This window comes from Eleginops maclovinus, chromosome 17, assembly GCF_036324505.1.
Source record: "Eleginops maclovinus isolate JMC-PN-2008 ecotype Puerto Natales chromosome 17, JC_Emac_rtc_rv5, whole genome shotgun sequence".
Taxonomy (NCBI): Eukaryota; Metazoa; Chordata; class Actinopteri; order Perciformes; family Eleginopidae; genus Eleginops; species Eleginops maclovinus.
This window is the reverse complement of record NC_086365.1, coordinates 7,468,224-7,488,052: the sequence shown is the minus strand read 5'-3', so window position 1 is coordinate 7,488,052 and position 19,829 is coordinate 7,468,224. Positions and strand designations below refer to the sequence as shown.

General features: G+C 38.4%; 2 protein-coding genes across 2 annotated transcripts; both read left to right on the top strand.

Annotated features, from left to right (window-relative positions):
• The first annotated feature begins 2,023 nt into the window (after nt 1–2,023).
• pah (phenylalanine hydroxylase) lies at nt 2,024–14,182 on the top strand. Its single transcript, XM_063905833.1, has 13 exons — nt 2,024–2,239; nt 3,759–3,875; nt 8,006–8,189; nt 9,223–9,311; nt 9,891–9,958; nt 10,515–10,711; nt 11,194–11,329; nt 11,415–11,484; nt 11,727–11,783; nt 12,193–12,288; nt 12,895–13,028; nt 13,144–13,259; nt 13,647–14,182. Exons 1-13 carry the CDS (start codon nt 2,168–2,170, stop codon nt 13,691–13,693), a joined length of 1,383 nt encoding a protein of 460 aa, XP_063761903.1. The 5' UTR covers nt 2,024–2,167; the 3' UTR covers nt 13,694–14,182.
• Nucleotides 14,183–15,026: 844 nt separating this feature from the next.
• On the top strand, nt 15,027–19,360 carry th2 (tyrosine hydroxylase 2). The gene is made up of 12 exons (XM_063905605.1): nt 15,027–15,260; nt 15,808–15,982; nt 16,153–16,241; nt 16,337–16,404; nt 16,487–16,537; nt 16,618–16,763; nt 17,285–17,420; nt 17,507–17,576; nt 17,662–17,718; nt 18,229–18,324; nt 18,529–18,662; nt 18,896–19,360. The coding sequence occupies exons 1-12, from the start codon at nt 15,027–15,029 to the stop codon at nt 19,059–19,061; spliced, it is 1,422 nt and encodes a 473-aa protein (XP_063761675.1). The 3' UTR covers nt 19,062–19,360.
• Nucleotides 19,361–19,829: the final 469 nt, after the last annotated feature.

The window sequence follows — 19,829 nt, the reverse complement described above, 5'->3', positions numbered from 1 at the left end:
TTCTTATTCAGTTATGGCACTTCAATATGCCATAACTGAATTTACTCAAACATATAAAACAAGTATTACACTTACAACTAAGTTCTTTAAAAGAATGTTAGGATGTTTTTCCGATTAATGAAACTTAGTAAAAACAATTGGTGTAGCTAGTAGCTCTGGGAGTTTTTGCTCATCTTTCCTCACCTATCGTTTTTCTGTTTCAGCAGGAGTTGCTGACTTTACTGAAGCGTTTTTATCTGCCTTTGTAGATCGATTTAATCAATGGCAGTTTCACAATATTCATGAAATATTCGTAGCCTTACCAGCTTTATTCAATGCTAGCTGCTAGCTTCTATATTGGTCTGTATATATGCAGTGATGTCGGTAACGCGTTACATGCGTTACTCTAATCTGACCACTTTTTCAGTAACGAGTAATCTAACGCGTTACTATTTCCAAACCAGTAATCAGTTTCAAATTACTTATCCAAGTCACTGTGCGTTACTATTTTTATCATTTTCCTAAGATATATTTTTGCTTTCTTGTTGCGTCTCGGGGATCGACGTCTATGAGACAATTAAGTCACGTTTCCAGCACGAGGACAACTCACGTGTAATACCACGCAGCAACACAAACAACAATGGAGGGAGGAAAGAGATGCGCGCTTTCTAGCTGGAAATACAGTCACTATTTTGAGTTTGTGTCAGCTAAAGATGACAATATTAAGGTTCGTTGTACAATATGTCCTGGAGACAAAGTGCTATCTAGCTTCAAAAACATTACGTAAAATTTGAAGAAACATTTGGAGTCGCAGCACGGCACATTTTAACAGTGTGAATGTAGCCTAACTAATAAAGTAACTTGTAATCTAATTTAGTTACTTTTAAAATCAAGTTATCAGTAAAGTTACTACATTACTTTTTAAATGAGTAATCGGTAATCAGATTACTTTTTCAAGGTAACTATGGCAACACTGATCATATTTTAAACAGATGTTTTTTTCTAATTTGTAAATAGTGGACTATTATAGCTTTATATAGCCAAAGAAGTGTAGAAGGATAAACTGCGTTAAGAGTACATTTCCTGTATTTGTGTCATTTGAGATCACCAGTTCCGGAACAGGCTAATTATTTCCTAAATAGAAAAATAGTAATAACAAATTACAATAGTAATTCCTGGAATAAATACAGGTTATCTGCATCTAAATGATGTGTATCTGCTTTTACTGAACAGCTTGTAGTAGACTAAGGACATACTTTACCATTGTTTGTGGTTAAACACTAGCAATCATAAGGTTTTCACGTTGATATAGTCAAATGATCCGTCTCGAATTTCTTACAACTTGAGAACAGCCATCAATGCAGTAGAGACTATAATGTAGTGAAGTTGTGCATGAAAACTGAATATATTCTACACACTATTGGAAGATCTCAGTAACGGTTGAGGTCATTTTCTCTGATCATGTAATGCTATGACAGTAATGGCAATTTAATGTAATGTTAGTATTGTTTACCATAAATTGATTAGTTGCGGTGTGATTCAGAGCTGACCACGCGTGATCCTGTGAGGAGTCAGCCCTTTATCTCTGAAGACAACACTTCTTCATACTTACTTTATGTATGCTTATATTGTGTATGTTGCGGTATATAAATTATGAATATAACCTTATACTTTTTTGTTTAGTATTGTCATAACCTGCATCACCTTTCAAATATGTCATATTCTGTAAACCTGTCGATGTATATGTAATGTATAATAAAAATAAGTAGGGTACTAACATACAGACTATATGACTTATTTATATTAGACATTCTGCATGATTATACTTTTTGGGTAGGCTATTACAATTACGTTGGGATCCCTTCCGTTTTGTACTTAAAACCTATAGCCTAATTTAGAAATATCTGTGAGTTACGTAATTTTCACCACAGACTTTAGAAAGTCAGATGAGAAGCTCCAGGTCAGCAGCAAAAGGAAAATATTTCAGCAGTGCCGGCTCCGGGTGTCGCATAACAAAACCTAGATGTGATTGTAATTCTCTTTCACAGCAACAGTCCCGTGACATACCTATACACGGGTGGGTGGGGGGTCACGTGGTCCGAAGTTACAGCAGACTTACAGGCAGGAGCCGAACTCACAGCCTGTCAGAGTCCAGCATCAGCACACTATTCACCTGAAGAGCAAGAGGATGGACGCAGCATACAAGAAAGTGAATGGAAACCATGGGCAAGAAGGAGAAACAGCGGACCCAATAACAGGGGTAAATGTCACGTTATGATACCTGCTATAGGCTATAACTTTAAAACTCCTTTGCATCTGGCTTTTTCATTTCCAGAAATCCAGCTAATTATTTTCAGTTGTATACTGTACTTAAATACCATTTTGAGAGACGTGTACTTTATTTAAGTATTTAAATGTGTTGCTACTTTGTACCCCACTACAAGTACAAGGGTAAATCGTGTATGACTCCACTATATTCCGTACCTTAAGTCACTGCAGATTCTGTTTAATGATATAAGATATAATCAACACTTAAATAAGACTTTAGTTACACCTGGAGTAAAATTCACAAACTACCCTGCAGTATACAAAGTCATTCAAATTACCTACACCTTCACCAGCTTTGATAACACTTTAATGCATCAATAATTATAATCAAAACATATCATATGTATATTCTGAAATGGGCCAGTCTGCATAATGAGTATTTTTGGTACTTTATGTATATTTTGATGCTTATACTTTTGTTCTTTTACTTGAGTAGCAAATTGAATGCAGGATGTTTACTTGTAACAGAGTATTCGTACACTCTGGTACTTCTACTTTTACTTAAGCACAAGATCTGTGTACTTTTCCACCTCTGATTATTTGTATTGTTCTGTTATGACATGGTTATGTTAGGTAAACAAGTTATCTGAAATAATGTTCTATTTGGTAGTCAGTTTTAAATGCAACAATAGAGGCAGGCTTAGCTGGAATATTCCAGGTATGCTTCAGCAGACCCTGCAGGAAAAGTTGACTCGGGGAAAAAGAGGGCAAAATACAAACAGCTGATGGTCCTGAAAAAGGACAATTTGTGCTATCATTAAATACCTGGAAGCAGGTATTTGGGCAGCCTAGATGAAAGAAATGTCCTGTAAGTTATGTTTGTAAAAGCCAGAGCTTTAGTCGACCAATAGAAAAATAATCAGCAACTGTTTTGAACATTTTGAACATTCTAATTATTTTCTAAGACAAAATGTCCAACGTAACATTGTTTAAGCTTCACAAATATATGTTTTCATGCCATTTACCAACTTTAACTAAATATTAAATGTAAAATATTGGTCCTGATTTTTCTGATGTAAAGACTCTGAGATAAATAACAATCGGTCAGTGCAGGAATTCTTACATCTGTAAGATATTCAGATTAGCTGTTAAACACCTGGAAAGTTGTCCTGTGTTTATCACAAATCCATGTGTGGATCAGATGGTCTGTGTCAGCATAATAGCGGAAAAGGTCTGTGTCAAAAGGTTCAATGCGTGAGGCTCTCAAGCTGTCATATGAGATGCCTTTAACTGCCATGCCTTTAAACTAGATTTCATGCACATTAAATGCATTCAATTTAATTACACATGGATTTCCTTAATCACACATGTGAAGAATTAGATCTTTTCATTCACTCCTGCAGTAGAAGCAGTGTAATCGGCTCCCGTGAGATTCTGCTTGTGTAAATCAAAATGCCTTAAGCGCATAATAAAACCCATTAACTTCACTTTAATGTTTTCTTCCCTCTCAGCGGAGAAGGGGTTCCATGTACCTGGAAGAGGAGACCAACAAGTCCGAAGTGATCTCCTGCATCTTCTCCCTGAAAGAGGAGGTCGGAGCTTTAGCCAGAGGCCTGCGGCTCTTTGAGGTATTTCTTTTTTTTAACTGCTGACCAGCTGCCCTGATGCTTGAGAAGAAGCATCTTGCTTTTTCATCTTCAAGGTCTAGGCTTGCAAACAATCAAACTGCCACTTATATAGCTTCATCTATCATTAGAAGATATAGCTTTTCTCTATGGTCATGACATGAATTAAAGGGAAACCTGGTCTGAATTTGCCACGGCCTTTACTGCATTTGTTCAGGAGTCAAACATGCTCCTGCAGCTAAGGAATGTAGTTTATCACTGGGGTTTGTTAAATCTACTCAAGCTGTGAAGTGATGTCATGAATTTGTAAATCAACTTTTTCTAAGAGTTAGTTGAGGAGTCTTAGATGAGCTTGGCATTATAACTGAAAAAGGGGAGAGAAAGCTGCAGATATCCACCTAAACTCACATCTTCAGGCCTTTCATCTTTATAAAGTTACTGATTAACATTCAACATGACAAGTAACTTAAATAATACATGAATTTACATCCTTAGTTTTTATTAGTTTAGAGTATAACAATATCTGGTTCAGTATTAAAAGTGATTGGATTTGAACAATTTTAGATAAGAGATAAGTAGGTTGTAAATATATAAGTATCTTCAGTTGTTGCAGTTTTCCTGCTGCTGTGACCGTTTAAATAAGAGAGCTAAACAAACTGAACTTATCTCATGTGTTTGTGTGTCAGTCGTTTGCAATCCTGACGGTCGACTCTTTGATCCAGTGACCTCCCCAGGGCTACTATGAAAATAAATCAGCACTGGACTTGTTTCGAAATAAAATGACATTCAGTTAAATATTAAACATGTGTTTGCCCAGGCTTGTGATAAATAAATTAAACGTAATGTTTAAAATGTGGGGATTGTCCCTTTTAAACATGTTAATACATCAGTTATAATAATCCAATATAATATAACAACACTACGTTCCATTTTTGCATAATAGGACCTTTACATTACTGATGATAGCTTTGTGCTCTCGGTAAGAAAACAGAAAGGGAAATTTCCCAAAACGTCAGATGGACACGATGAGCCTGTGGTGAAACTTTGAAAGGTCTTTTATCTATTTATTTAAGTTATTGATTAACATAAAATACCATGAACAGTATTTTTGTTTGCCTCTGCGTACGTGACAGTTCGAAGGCTGAAAGTAAACACTGACTGGCAGCGCTTTTGTTGTTTAATCTTCAACATGGACATCATATCAAGTTTTTCACCTGCGGACAAAGCACAGTTTGGAGGGTGGGCGGGGAGACTGTTTTGAATATCAACAATGTGCCAAATGCTGTTTTCCAAACGCAGCAGTAAACATAAAGACCCTCTTTGAACCTATGAGCTCCCACTTTCGTGATCCTCCCCCTGCTCCACCCCATTCCTCCCCCAAATATCCTCTTTTAAAAAAAAGATGTAATGTTAAACATGTTGGTCCACTAAAAACACAGCTTTGGAGAGAACGTTCTGCACTTGTTTCTCCTTCTCCTTCTCCTTCTCCTTCTCCTTCTCCTTCTCCTTCTCCTTCTCCTTCTCCTTCTCCTTCTCCTTCTCCTTCTCCTTCTCCTTCTCCTTCTCCTTCTCCTTCTCCTTCTCCTTCTCCTTCTCCTTCTCCTTCTCCTTCTCCTTCTCCTTCTCCTTCTTCTTCTTCTTCTTCTTCTTCTTCTTCTTCTTCTTCTTCTTCTTCTTCTTCTTCTTCTTCTTCTTCTTCGCCTGACCATGTGTTACCGTTTAGCTCAGCACTGGCATCCTACCCCAGGTTTGTTTTCATCTTGTGAATGTCTAATCTCCGTATTTCAGTCAGAAGGTTGCACACTAACTGGAGCCCATGTGACACGGCAGCATGGCTTTCATGTGACGAGTACGGAGCCAGTGGCCTGCTCTGACCCTGCACCTCAGTCAGGGCGACAGGAGGAGGGTTAGTGTCACCTGCCTAACTTAGAGGGAGGCTCGGAGTTGCACAGAAATCTGACAGAATGACCCCTGCATCCTGCAGGCTTCAGGATTTAGGCTGGGCTATGTTAAGCTGGACCAGGCACACATGTTGAAGTATTTCCCTTTGTGCAAAGAAACAGCAATTTCCTTGAACCTTATGAACTATGTCTGAGACACATACTTTAAAAATACAGGAGTGTTATTTTGATTTTATATGATTTATTTATATCCCAAAGCTTCACTGTTCTTGTTGGTAAATGCAATGAAGGTAAAAAAAAATAGGCGGAATTTCCAAAAAATTAATGCGCAGTCAATACACAGTTACACCATCATATCTTAACTTTCTCAAAGTTAAAAGGTTGCTGATCATTTGACAGAATAAATGTCATCCATTATAACTATGATAGATGTAAAACAAATATATATATGTGCAATGCAAAGACTGCATACATAATATATTAAGTGTTGGCCATAGTAATGTTCTCATAATAATGTTCTTGAACAATTACAGTAATAAAACTGAATTCTGGATCATTTCAATTTGACAACATTGCTATTTTCCCCTCATATATGTTTGGAACACTACTGTTAATGTGCAGGCAGTGAATAGATAACGGCACATCACAAAAAGCGAGTTCTTTTTTCTTTCCAATGGCAACCATCTCTGTACTGTAGTCCCAAGGGGTATGTAGGAACACATGGGCCTTTAAAAGCTGTAAAAATGTAAAATAGGATCCAGATGGGAGCAAACAGGAGACCCTCCTCTTTGCTTAGCCTATAGTAGACTGAGAACAACACACTCCCTCTCCCTCCCCAAAGTTACGTAAACAAAAAATAAATTTCTGTTGGTTATAACACTTAAATGTAGTCACGCTATCCACCATGGAGCTGCAGCCTCTCTTTATTGTGAACAGTATTTAGAAAAACGTCCAAAAGAGTTTGGAAACATCCCAAGGACTTTGTGTTCGTGCTGAATAATGAGAAAAGCCTAAATGCAAAAAGGACCTGTTGAATTACTCTGGGATGTTGCACTAAACCACTACAATATTTCCTTTATCAAGCAACAGTGTGTCCGGCTCAAGTTCAGTTTGCAGAAAAACAGAAAGAGAATAATAAAGAAGCAGTTCAAGGTGGACCATGACCTCCATGGTGGACTCAAAACAGGACCGATAGAGGGAATCTTTCCTGCCTAAACCAGTTACCCTGTAGAACACCTGCCCTGTGGCGAACAAATAACTCACAGCTTCATAGTTTATTCAGAAGCTGTTTTTTTTAATCCGGACTCCACTTTTTTTTGCATTTAGTTTACCCTGGTTTATATTGTTCTCACACTGTACCTCATTGCATTTAAATATAAGATATTTAGGAGCCTATGTTTGTATTTTGTAAGTAGTAAGTTGATCTCTTAAGAGTTGTAACCCTGTATATTTATATTGTGTATTCAATAGTATTCTTCTTCATATGTATTTATTGTTTGTTGATCATCTATTTTATTTTTTAACTCATGTACAATGAAAATGCTGCTCCAAGAAAACTATTCAAACATGGATCAATAAAGTAAATCTAAACAAGCATCAGTTTAGTTACAACACGGCACCCTCTAGTGGTAGAACACTGGTAGTGCTGCAGCCTGTTGCAGAAGTCGTGCGTGCATCTTGCCTTCAACAAACGGAGAATTAGATAAAATGTTAATTCAATAAACAAGCTCATAAAAGACGCAAACAAATCCGGATGCAACAGACCATGGATACATGTTTTTTGTGTAGATCTTGGATCTAAATATAGGGGGAAATGAAGGCCCTTCTAATTGAAAAATGTAAAACCCAAGCATACAATTCAAGGTATCATAAAGGTTAAAGTAGTAATGAGATATAAGTGAATATTAAAGTATTTTAAAATTGAACTTTTATTTTTCATAGTCATGATTCCAGATGGTAGCTGTTTCTTAAAAACTCAAACAAATGAGTGTGACACTGAAAAATACCAATCAACACAGGGGTTTGCATGAAACGTCTTAGAAAATGATAAACCAATGGATATTATTAAATGTATGTAATCAGTTGAAATATTGATACTGTATATGCAGTAAATGATATTAAGAAACAATTAGGACAATTGAAAAGCATTATACATTGAAAATAACATAAAAAATACGTAAATGCGACAAATCAGGACTCACCATTGTCTCCTTCTTCTTCTGTGATCCTCAGGAGAAGGGCATCAACCTGACGCACATCGAGTCCCGTCCGTCTCGGATGGACAAAGCCCAGTTCGAGTTCTTCATCAGCGTGGACTCCAGCTGCTCTCAGGCCCTGGACGAGGTCATTGACAGCCTACGGACCCAAATCAGCGGCCACGTGCACGAGCTGTCCCGCAACAAAGAGAAGGACACAGGTTGGCTCCATTAATAATAAGAAGAATAATGAGAGAATGAGCAATTTTATTTTAGAAGGTATACCATGTTCTCCATATGAGTGTTTGAGCATACTAACCTCTGCTTAATACCTTAACAATTGAGGTAAGGAATGTCTCATTTTGCAGTGAATAGATGTTAATCTGGGTCACAGTAATGAACCGTCTAACCAATTCTGCCATTCCTGGAGCCACACAGCTAGCATGGTTAAAAAACTAAATTAAGTAGAGATCAAAACAGCTGAATTGTCCATCTATCAACTGCACTCAGTGTTGGCTGATGCTTCATGACCCCCCAGCAAGACCGGGTAATGGACAGCCAGTGTCGCCGATCAGACTGATGGCCCACGGCCCACATCAAGACCCCCTTATTAGTTGTTTCCAGAATGACATTAGTTTAGCGTTTGAGGACCAACAGGCTCGGCAGGAACAGAGGAGCTCTGTGTCCCGGGAGAGAGAACATGCCAAGGTCACGCCAGGGAGACAGACAGGGCCACCATGGATCCTCCTTTGACCTCCCTGTAGACACTGAGGGCTGCTGGTCATGGTCAAGTGGACCAGGGGATATTTACAGCCAGTTTTGTAGCCTGCCTGTTTAAAGAGGAGCCTGCTGGGGACATATTGTCTTCCTAAGGGCCTCAGGCTGGACCACACTGCACAAATGTAGATTAATGATGGGGCCCCAGTGTTGTTGAGTGTCATAAATCCATTTGAACAAGCAGATGACCCTTTATTACTGTGCTGCTCAGTGCCAACATGCCATAGATGGAACTGGAGGAAAATCCTATTGGTGAAATATATGAATATGAATATAATCTGTTCATTTACATCCATCAACTATCGTTATAAAATATATAAAACGCATCGTCACTGGCACTACACACTTGAATTATCTAACACACAAAATATAAATTAAAGTTTCTTCATTTTTCGGGAAATTGTTTGTAGAATACATTCTTAATTAATTTGATCTGAATAAAATATAACCTAAATGTTAACTGTCATTATTCTCCAGTGCCATGGTTCCCTAATGACATCCAGGACTTGGACCGCTTTGCCAACCAGATCCTCAGCTACGGCTCTGAACTGGACTCTGATCATCCGGTAAGGACCGACCCATCCATGCACATCCTGCCTCTGCATGCGTGTGTGTGTGTGTGTGTGTGTGTGTGTGTGTGTGTGTGTGTGTGTGTGTGTGTGTGTGTGTGTGTGTGTGTGTGTGTGTGTGTACGCCCACTCACGCCCACATGTCTAATGAAAGCTGTGGAGATGACAGGCCGCACTCTGCCGTCTATTCTAATGGAAACTATCTAGACACACAAATTGATGTCATTGCTTTAATTGAGCCCCTATAATTATAGATAATTGCTCCCTTTTGCCACCGCCATTAAAGCAGAATATTCATCATAAACAGGAAAACACTCTACAAAGGCTTCATTTAAATATGTATTTGCGCGCACGTATTGGAGACGGAGTGCATAATGCTGTCAAAGGCCACAGGGTTTAGCCTCAGCAGAGGATTTCCTCTCTTTGATTTAGCTGTGAGTGGCCAGGCTGCGATCATGAGATCTAACATGGCTTCCCTTTGTGTGTGTGTGTGTGTGTGTGTGTGTGTGTGTGTGTGTGTGTGTGTGTGTGTGTGTGTGTGTGTGTGTGTGTGTGTGTGTGTGTGTGTGTGTTCAGGGTTTTACAGATCCAGTTTACAGAGCCCGCAGAAAGGAGTTCGCTGACATCGCCTACAACTACAGACAGTAACTACTCCTAATTATATATTTATTTTAACTCCATCTCTCTCTTTTTTTATACATTGTGTGGTTATTCTGGTTGATTTATTTCTATGCTTTGCCTTAAATGTTATCATCGACAAACACGGACATATTACAGACAGTCAATGATGGATTTCAAAGGCCCTGCTCTTTGTGTATTTTAAGAACTAGTCACAGGCACTACACAGAGAGCCAACCCCAATAAAATATCGAGTCAGGTGCCTCACATTTACATACTACAAGAATAAAAAACTCAATCAACAATTGAGACATGTTTGTTAGAAGATATCCATAATATAAATATACTATAGTACTATAGTAATATTACCACCATACATGTGAAAGATCTTAGGCAAAAAGTGGTGTATGTGTAGCAATGTAGTTTAGCTTCTCTACATACTGTCCTTATGCAAGTCTTGCAGGTAAACTTATGTACTCACCCTTTTTACAGTATATAACTACTCGTTCTAGAATGGCCTTTTACACAAAACTCATATAAAGCTAAGCAAACATGCTCATTACACTAATGTCTTCGTCCCAGTGGCCAAATCATCCCTCGGGTGGAGTACACGGAGGAAGAGAAGGCCACATGGGGGACGGTGTTCAATGAGCTGAAGACCCTGTACCCAACTCATGCCTGCCGCGAACACAACCGGGTGTTCCCCCTGCTGGAGAAATACTGCGGCTACAGGCAGGACAACATCCCCCAGCTGGAGGACGTGTCCCGCTTCCTGCAGTGTAAGCCTGAGTATTGACTCTGAGGTCTAACAGGTCAAAGATCCAAATATTTATTGTCATTATGCACAATACCTAAAGCACAGTTGTTGAAAATGTTAGGTCGTAGGCTACTGTAGGCTCTTCAACATACAATATACTTAAAAGACAAAGAAATAAGGAAATAGTGTAACACTAAATTGAATGCAATGCATTCCTAACAAATCCGAATACTTGATTTATCCCAGGGGAATACTGGGTTTTGTGACAGTTGCTCCATTACATAAAAGATTAAATAAAATAGAATATCTGGGGCACTAATGATGTTCAAAAGGTATGTATCGCTTTAATTGGGATCTTGTCGTATTTCAGGTTTCCCATACATTTCTTCTGATATCACTATATGAAACCTGATGGAGTTTTCATTGACATGAAACCCTTGTATCATTTACCAATGAGCCCTGACTCCTTTTAAACACAGTTAACATTCCCCTCTCTTCCTGCAGCGTGCACAGGCTTCCGGCTGCGCCCCGTGGCCGGTCTGCTCTCGTCCAGGGACTTCCTTGCTGGCCTCGCTTTCCGGGTCTTTCATTCGACGCAGTACATTCGTCATGGCTCCAAGCCCACATACACACCTGAGCCGTGAGTGTCTGGAACTCTATGCATAACACAAGGAAATAATACGTAATTTGTTTGATTTTTAAGATTATTTTGGTGTCTAATGCAGGGACATCTGCCACGAGCTCCTGGGACACGTTCCTCTGTTTGCCGACTCCAGTTTCGCCCAATTCTCACAGGTAAAGACGGCAATAAAAATACAACTGAAAACAAAAAGTATTATGACTTAGGGCAGCATGATATGAGGAAATATGCCTCATTGTTGTAGAATATTGTGATACATTACCTGCAACAATTACATTCTTTCTGCCTGTATGCTGATTTTTTCACCTTTTTCGTTCTTTGAACTGTTGTAACACCTTCTTTCCCTGAGAGCAACAATAACAACTCAAATCTTCTGCTTTGATTGTACTCTGTGTAGGAAATCGGTCTCGCCTCCCTCGCTGCTCCTGATGAGTTCATTGAGAAACTTGCCACTGTGAGTATTGTGTTCATGAGAAACAAAGATCATTTTGATAGGCTGTATTGTTTTCAAGTACAGGACCCTCAGAAACAAAAACATTAGGTCTGGTTTACAGCCCCTGATCCTATGCAGGTTCAGTTTACCAGCAACATAAAAGAGTAAATGTTACATGCATGTGTTTATTTTGCATAACTTAAATACATTTATGTGAGAGTGTGAGCTATCTGAGGTATCTGTAGTACTTTGTGTGTAGTGATGACTATATATATATAGTGATAGCATTCATGTGATTACCTTATGTGGCAAGTTCCCCAAATTACAAAAAAAAATGCCTTAAGTGGGATTTAAAATGCATTTACTTTTCCTTATCCTTGTAAATTTCTGCCACAGAATTGTGAATGAATTATGGTTTTTGTGTCCTCAGGTGTACTGGTTCACCGTGGAGTTTGGCCTGTGTAAGCAAGGCTCAGAAACCAAAGCTTTCGGAGCTGGCTTGCTTTCATCATTTGGAGAGCTGCAGGTAATAATTTAAGTTCCTGAGACTAAAATCCTTCACCCGGTTAAAATATATACTTAAAAACACCAACATCTTAAGTTAATCTTGAAAATGTTAAGTCTACTTTTGGCAGTTACAGTACATGTTGCCATTATAGGAGCTTAAATGAAACAAAGCAGATTTGCTTGGTTTAAAAACAGTTGGAAACATTTGGGATAAAGTAAAAACACAACTCAGCAAAATATATATGAAAGGTCAACTCCTTTTCAGCTGACAAGTGACATACTATACTGTACCTTAAAACAGCTTGTTGCCCAACAAAGTGGGTAAGTAGTTCACTGTGATTCTGGTTTTGTGTGTCACTGGTAGAGTGGACTCACTATCCAGCTGGGTGCATTTAAACTAGTTCAGTAGGTGAGTGGGGGCAGAGAGAAACAGAGAGAGGACTTACATCTCGCTATCGAGGTCACCCGTTACATCAGCATCTGTAAGCAGAGGATGTGCACTCTGTCACATCGAGCCCTGCATCATGCCGCACTTCCTGTTCCCTGCAGTAGTGATGGGAACATAGACACTCTTAGAGAAATTGAAATGAGATATATGTAACACTTTTTCGCTTTTATTGTTCAGTACTGCTTGACAGACAAGCCCAAAGTCCTGTCCTTTGACCCCGCCAAGACCTGCCTGCAGAAATACCCAATCACTGAGTACCAGCCTGTGTACTTTGTTGCAGAGTCCTTTGAGGACGCCAAAGAGAAAGTGAGGTAAGAAAATGTTGTTTTTTATTTTTAATTTGTTCCTGCATATAATTGGATCCTGCATATAATTGGAGTTTAGATTTAAACAAAACATGTAACATTTATGTCTGTCTGCCTGCAGGAAATTTGCAAACACCATCCCAAGGCCTTTCAGTGTGCGCTACAATGCGTACACTCAGAGCATCGAAGTGCTGGACAACACCCAGCAGCTCAGGAACCTGGCTGACAGCATCGGGAGTATGTTACTCATTTCATTTTGGAGTGGTCACTGAAATATATGATATTATAAAGCTGGTTCCAAACTTCTAATGTCCACTTGTGGCCCATCATCCATTCCAGATGTTAATAACTACAGGCTAATTAAGATAACTTGAGAAGAGTGACTGTAACACTTAATACGCCAGTTTAAAGAAGAAGAACCCATCAAATTCATCTTCTGTTTTGAACCTCTGACTGTAAAATAGCAAAGTAACATCAAGTTAAAGTCAAATGGCTGATGGTATGGTCCAGATGGATGACATAACAGTGCTTGTTTCTGTTTAATCATTCGAAAATAACTATTTTTGATGACGTAGAAATGGAGCAATTAATGACATTAACTAAATTTGATCATTTTTATTTCAGGTGAAATGGGGAAACTGTGCGAAGCCCTGCGGAAACTGCAGAATTGAAGTAATCTGAGCCGAAACCTCTTGAGAATTCCTTCATTTCTTCAATAAAACGGTTTATTGTTGGACTACTTGGAGTCCTGATTGGCGTGCTTGTTACTTAACTTTCTTTCTATTAAAACTAATATGCAAGTCAAATAATGGCAGTATTAATGTAATTCCTGTAATATTTTAGTTAATTAAATAGTGTAGCCTGTTTCGTAGGATGATAATGAATGTCCAGCTCGAAATGTCACAGTCAATATTAAGTGTTAAGAAGAGAGATGTTTTTTAAAGAGGCTTTGTTAATTAAAATCTCTTATTAGTGAATTTTATTCCTAATATTACGTGAATACAGCTGAAATAATCAGATTTATTTCTATGCATTTCAAATCCAAAGGCACCGATGGTTTTTGTTACAAGTTTAATTTTTGCTTTGGTAAATGAAATGTTTTGTATATGCATGAAATTATGTATTGAAACAAATACAAGTTTTTCTTCTCTCTTTCCCTATTCCTTTGTCATTGATTTTTTTTCCTTTATTAGTATTTACTTCTCACATTTTTTATTCTGAATCATAAACCAAACAGATAATGAAGAACAATATGGTTAAAAAAATAGATTTGTTCAAAGGAGATGTTAGGTACTCTATTAACTGCAATATAGTTTGTTAAAGACTATACAAAATATATATATTTCAACCAGCTTATAAGTGGAGGGTTAAAGAAACGCAAACACCACATGGTACATTTGCGCTGTTGGTCATTTAAAAAAAAAAAGATTTTGCAATTAAGAATATTGTATAAATGCATTTGGGGCCTCTTTTCTATATATCTAACCACTGTTCCACCCGCATGATTATGCTTACTTAGGTTAATTGGCAAAACTTTCATTTATCATGTATGGAATATTGTTGTATTTCTACCTTTATTGAAATTGTATGAAGTACCACACATACCACATTCCATTTGCTATGTACCATACCTGCATATTATATTATCCCATATAAATGACCAATAAACGTTATGATATAAAAAATAATATATCATAAAGTCCTTCATGTGCAACACTATGAACTTCGAATAACCTAGTTGTATTATCTTGTAACAGTTATGTAACCCTGACCTGTTTTGCGTGAATGCACCGGTGTTGGTGTGGCCATTCCTCCCCTAAATAATAGAACTATTTTAGTCCTTTAAAGAGATGTAATCATGACGCAAACCAGGCCTAAAAAGCCGAACGTGACGCCCTTGCACACCTCATCTCCATATCACCCCCTCACATATCCGGGTATTTAAAGTGTCAACGGAGCATGGAGGCGCACACACTGCGGTGAGGCTCCAGCTGCAGCGGGCCGATGAAGACGGAGGGCGGGGTGCAGCCGGCGGCCTTCAGCGGGAGGAGGCAGAGTCTGATCGAGGATGCCCGCAGGGAGCGCGGCTCCGTGGGCTCCCCGGGGGCCCCGGGGCCCTCCCGGTACGGAGACAGCTTCGTGTTCGAGGAGAAAGACGGCAGGGTCACTCTGAACCTCCTCTTCACTCTCAGCAATGAGAAAAACGCAGGATTCTTCAAAACTGGTAAAATATTCGAGGTAAGTCCCACATTCAAAGATGTATAAATGCGCAAAACTAATGAATCAGTGAAAATACCATGTTACAAGAGGCTACATGGACAATCCACAGGTTTATAAAAGTAGAACGATGGACTGAAGGTTTAAACATAGTGTTTAATAACTATAACTGATTATGCAATCGTATTTTCTGTTTAAGCTGGTAGGTGTAGGGCTGCAGCTATTGATGTATATGTGGATTCTTTTCCTGAAATATGTTTGGTCAATAACTTATCTACAGTCTAAAAAAAAGGAAAAATGTGTATGGTTATGATATCTAAACCTGAAGCGTTCAATAAAAATGTAAATTGGATTAATTGGGTTAACTTAAATAGGTCTACAAGTTCCTTAAACAAATAATGCAAAAACATGCATTTCTTCATCATAATGTCAACAAGTAAACTATATAAGTACATTATGGGATGAAAGAGCTTCTTCTCAATATCAAAGCATTGATTAAAACTGATTAATGTGGTGTTTTCCAGTGTCATTTTTTAAAATATTCTACTCTTTGTTTCATCTTTCACAGACGTTTGAAGCAAAACTTCTTCACATTGAGAGCCGGCCAGGGAGGAAGTCAAAAAACAGCACGACAGACCTGGAGTTCTTCATGAAGTGTGAAGTTCACAGCTCTGACCTGGACGTGTTCATCAACTCACTGAAGAGAGTGGTGGACGACGTTCGCTCCATACCAGAGGAAAAAGGTGCAGGACTTTATTATTGAGCACTTTATGCTTTTCATTAGACCTATTCAAATGTTTACGTAGTGGTATACGCTTATATTAGGGCATGACATGCAATTTCACAAGTCTTATGTTACATGATAAAAAGGCCAATAACAATGGCACTAATTCATTATTTTCCCTCTCTTTAGTTTCCTGGTTCCCCCGACAGATAAAAGAGCTCGACAGATGCAACATGCTAATAACCAAATTTGATCCGGACATGGACCAGGATCATCCAGTGAGTGTTTACATATCTGCTGCAAAACATAACACTTTTAAACCATATTTATCAGAAACAAATCCAACTTAGTTATGGTCACTAATTTGTTGCAGGGATACAGCGATCCAGAATACAGAAAAAGACGGGCATTCATCTCTGAGCTTGCCTCCAGATACAAACAGTGAGTCAGATATTTATCCATCTCTTTTAGAAAATGAGTACCATTTAAATATTCTCTTATTAAGTGATTTTCTTTGTCACAGAGGGGACCAGCTGCCCACAGTGCAGTACACAGAAGAAGAAGTATCCACATGGTAAGAATTGGCCACAGTCAGTCTGAATGTAGATGCATGTTGGAGGGTTAAAGTGCATTGATGTGTTTCTGTGTTTTAAGGAGGGAGGTTTACTTGCAGCTGAGGAGCATTTACCCCAGTCTGGCCTGCAGGCAGTTCATGGACGGGCTGCAGCAGCTGGAGAGAGAGTGCGGCTACGGAGAGGATCGCATCCCTCAGCTCAGAGACATCTCTGCCTTCCTGAAAGGTGACAAACACTCAGTCTTCAAAAGATAATACCACTCAAAAAAGTAGAAAGGGTAAATGTTTATGTTCTAGATTAGCTTTTACATAACAAGAATTATGATAACTTCTGGTTTTCAGAAGATAATCCACATTTTAAAAGTGGAATACATATAGGTTGAAAAGTAGATTTAATGTTAAAAAGATAATACAAAAAAATCAATCAAATCTGGAATAAATTAACATTAATGCCCTACAGTATATCTAAGGAAACTAAGGATATGAAACAAGTATCTTTCTAACATTAAATGGAAAACAAAGTATGGAAACACCAACACCAAATTTAATTTTTCATGACTTGACGTGGGGTTTTAAGGTATGTACTTTATGTCAAAATAGCAATGAGCTCTGAACAGCAATACAATTGTGAAAAAAAAGAGCGTTTGAAGTTAGGACCCAGAGACATCATCAATGTACTGCTCTATATTACCATGCATCCAGTGGCTTTACTTTGCTGTGTGTTTCAAAGTGTTTCTCTTGTTTCAGAGAAAACTGGTTTCCAGCTGCGACCGGTGGCTGGCCTGCTGTCAGCCAGAGACTTCCTCTCCAGTTTGGCCTTCAGAGTGTTTCAGTGCACTCAGTACATCCGCCATGCTTCAGCACCCATGCACTCCCCTGAGCCGTGAGTGGAAGTTTTCTGGGACCTATTTTATTCCTTAATATATTCAGCTGCTTTTTCTGTCATTGACTGTGTTCCTGCTCCGACAGAGACTGCTGCCATGAACTGCTCGGACATATTCCCATGCTGGCGGATAAAGAATTCGCCCAGTTTTCTCAGGTAATGGTGCCTCGCTTTGATTTGACATAATAAGAGAGCAATGTAGTTTAATGGCCTTTAACACAACTCAATTGAACTGTTTCAGGAGATTGGACTTGCCTCGCTTGGAGCTTCAGATGAAGACATTGAGAAACTGTCAACGGTATGTTTTTAAGCTGAAATTAGACCATTAGAATTAGAAATTCAGAGATCATTTTTTTGTGTTGGAACCCTTAAGGTGAAAACATCACAAAAAAAGGAAAATATAGAATTTAAAATTGTGTATCTAAACATATACATTTTTGGATTATAATCTTGCATGCCCTTTATACTGTGAAAATGTGCTTATTTAATCCTGTTTTTAAACACTGCGTTACTCTTTTCATTTTGAAAACATGCATATTTCACATATTTCACATATTATTTGAATGTTTTATTGTATGTTTCATTTTATATACCTAGTTTTTGACTTGCAGTATTTGTATTTCATTATGCCCCTCAATACCAAGGCAAGAGAGAAGCTTTTATTATCTGAGGGATCCATGGGCTCTCTAAATTTAGACTTTCACTGCCATCTGGTGGCTTAAATGAAGGACTGCACATTATGTTTAATCATGCTATCTTTTAGAATATATCTTCCACTGACTTTCTTTGATGTGCTTTTCCTTTTCAGTTATATTGGTTCACTGTGGAGTTTGGCCTCTGCAAGCAGAACGGAGCAGTGAAAGCTTACGGCGCCGGACTCCTGTCGTCTTACGGAGAGCTCGTTGTGAGTGTGTTTCTTTCAAATATATCTTTATAAAACAACATCCATGCATTCAAAATGCATTATCCTCAACAAAAAAAAAGAGATAAAGTATTCCAGATATAAACTTTTTTCCATCTGCAGTCTGTTCTGTTCACAAACGCATTTGCTTCATATTCATATTGCTTGGTGTACTGACCGTCTTTGACCTTTGACCTGTCTCTTCAGTACGCTCTGTCGAATGAACCGGAGTATAAGCCATTTATCCCGGAGGAGACAGCAGTTCAGCCTTACCAGGACCAAACATTCCAGCCCGTCTACTTCATATCCGAGAGCTTTGAGGATGCAAAGACCAAAATGAGGTATTTACCTATTACTATAATGCTGTTAAAAAAACTGTGTGCAATTTCATTAAAGCTGTTCCTTAAACAACCTTCTACCCCAAAGATACAGTAAACTGTAAGTTGTATGTTCCTTGTTCAAAGCTATGGAATAACGATTAGCATGAACATCTCTCATGAGTCTAAATGAATAGCTTTAATAATTTACCGAATGCTCCTAATAATCTGCCCTATGCATTCATTCACTTCAACAGGAGATACTCTGCAAAAATCAAGCGTCCCTTTGCAGTTCGCTATGAGCCGTTTACCTGCAGCGTGGAGGTTCTGGATCAGCCCAGCAAAATCCAAAACGCCCTGAGCCAGATGAGAGACGACCTGAAGACCCTTCATAGTGCTCTGGAAAAGTTCAGTTTGTGTTAAGACCTGGCATAAATTATCTGCAGAAAAAGGAGTCATGCAGAAAGAGGAAAAGATAGAGACTTGGCCTGTGTAAATACTTTATATAAGATCTATTATCGTGAACAACATGTACAGAAAAGCACAATGTAGTCAGGTTTGTGAGTCTCAACATGGCCATTTGTTGTGTGGAATGTATTCTGTAAAAATAAATAAATGTTTGTTTTCATGAATTCTCTTGGAAAGGGTTTTTCATTCAAGAGAAACAGAAGAGAAGTAATCAGACCACAGTAAAAGCACAATTCCCACTTTCAAAGTCTTAATTTAGTCAAAGTATTTGCAATATTTCCTTGAAGTGCCAAAAATAACAGTGTATAATGATCTCCATCAGTGTATAAAACGTTTTTGGACTGATATAACTGCTGCAATAATGAATAGGTTGCACTTTTAAAGACCTAAGATTGCGTAAGAGGTAGGAGAACTTTTTTGAACGCATAAAGGAACCCTTCATCCCTTCATTAAAATAACTAAATTGGGGGATATGTGTTATTTTACTGGCAGGAAAGTTGTAATACGAAAAGGAACCAAAGCTGTCATTATGTATTTCAGTAAAAAGTATTTGCTTCTGAAATTTAGCAGAGTACAAGGATAAAGTTGCTTTGAATCCAAAAACTTGAGTACACAATTCCTACTTTGTTATCATCCTATACTAAAGATAGATAAAGGTTTGAAAGGGTTGTTCATTGTTTGCCAGCATGAGGAATAAGAGCAAGTGGACCATTACAATACAGA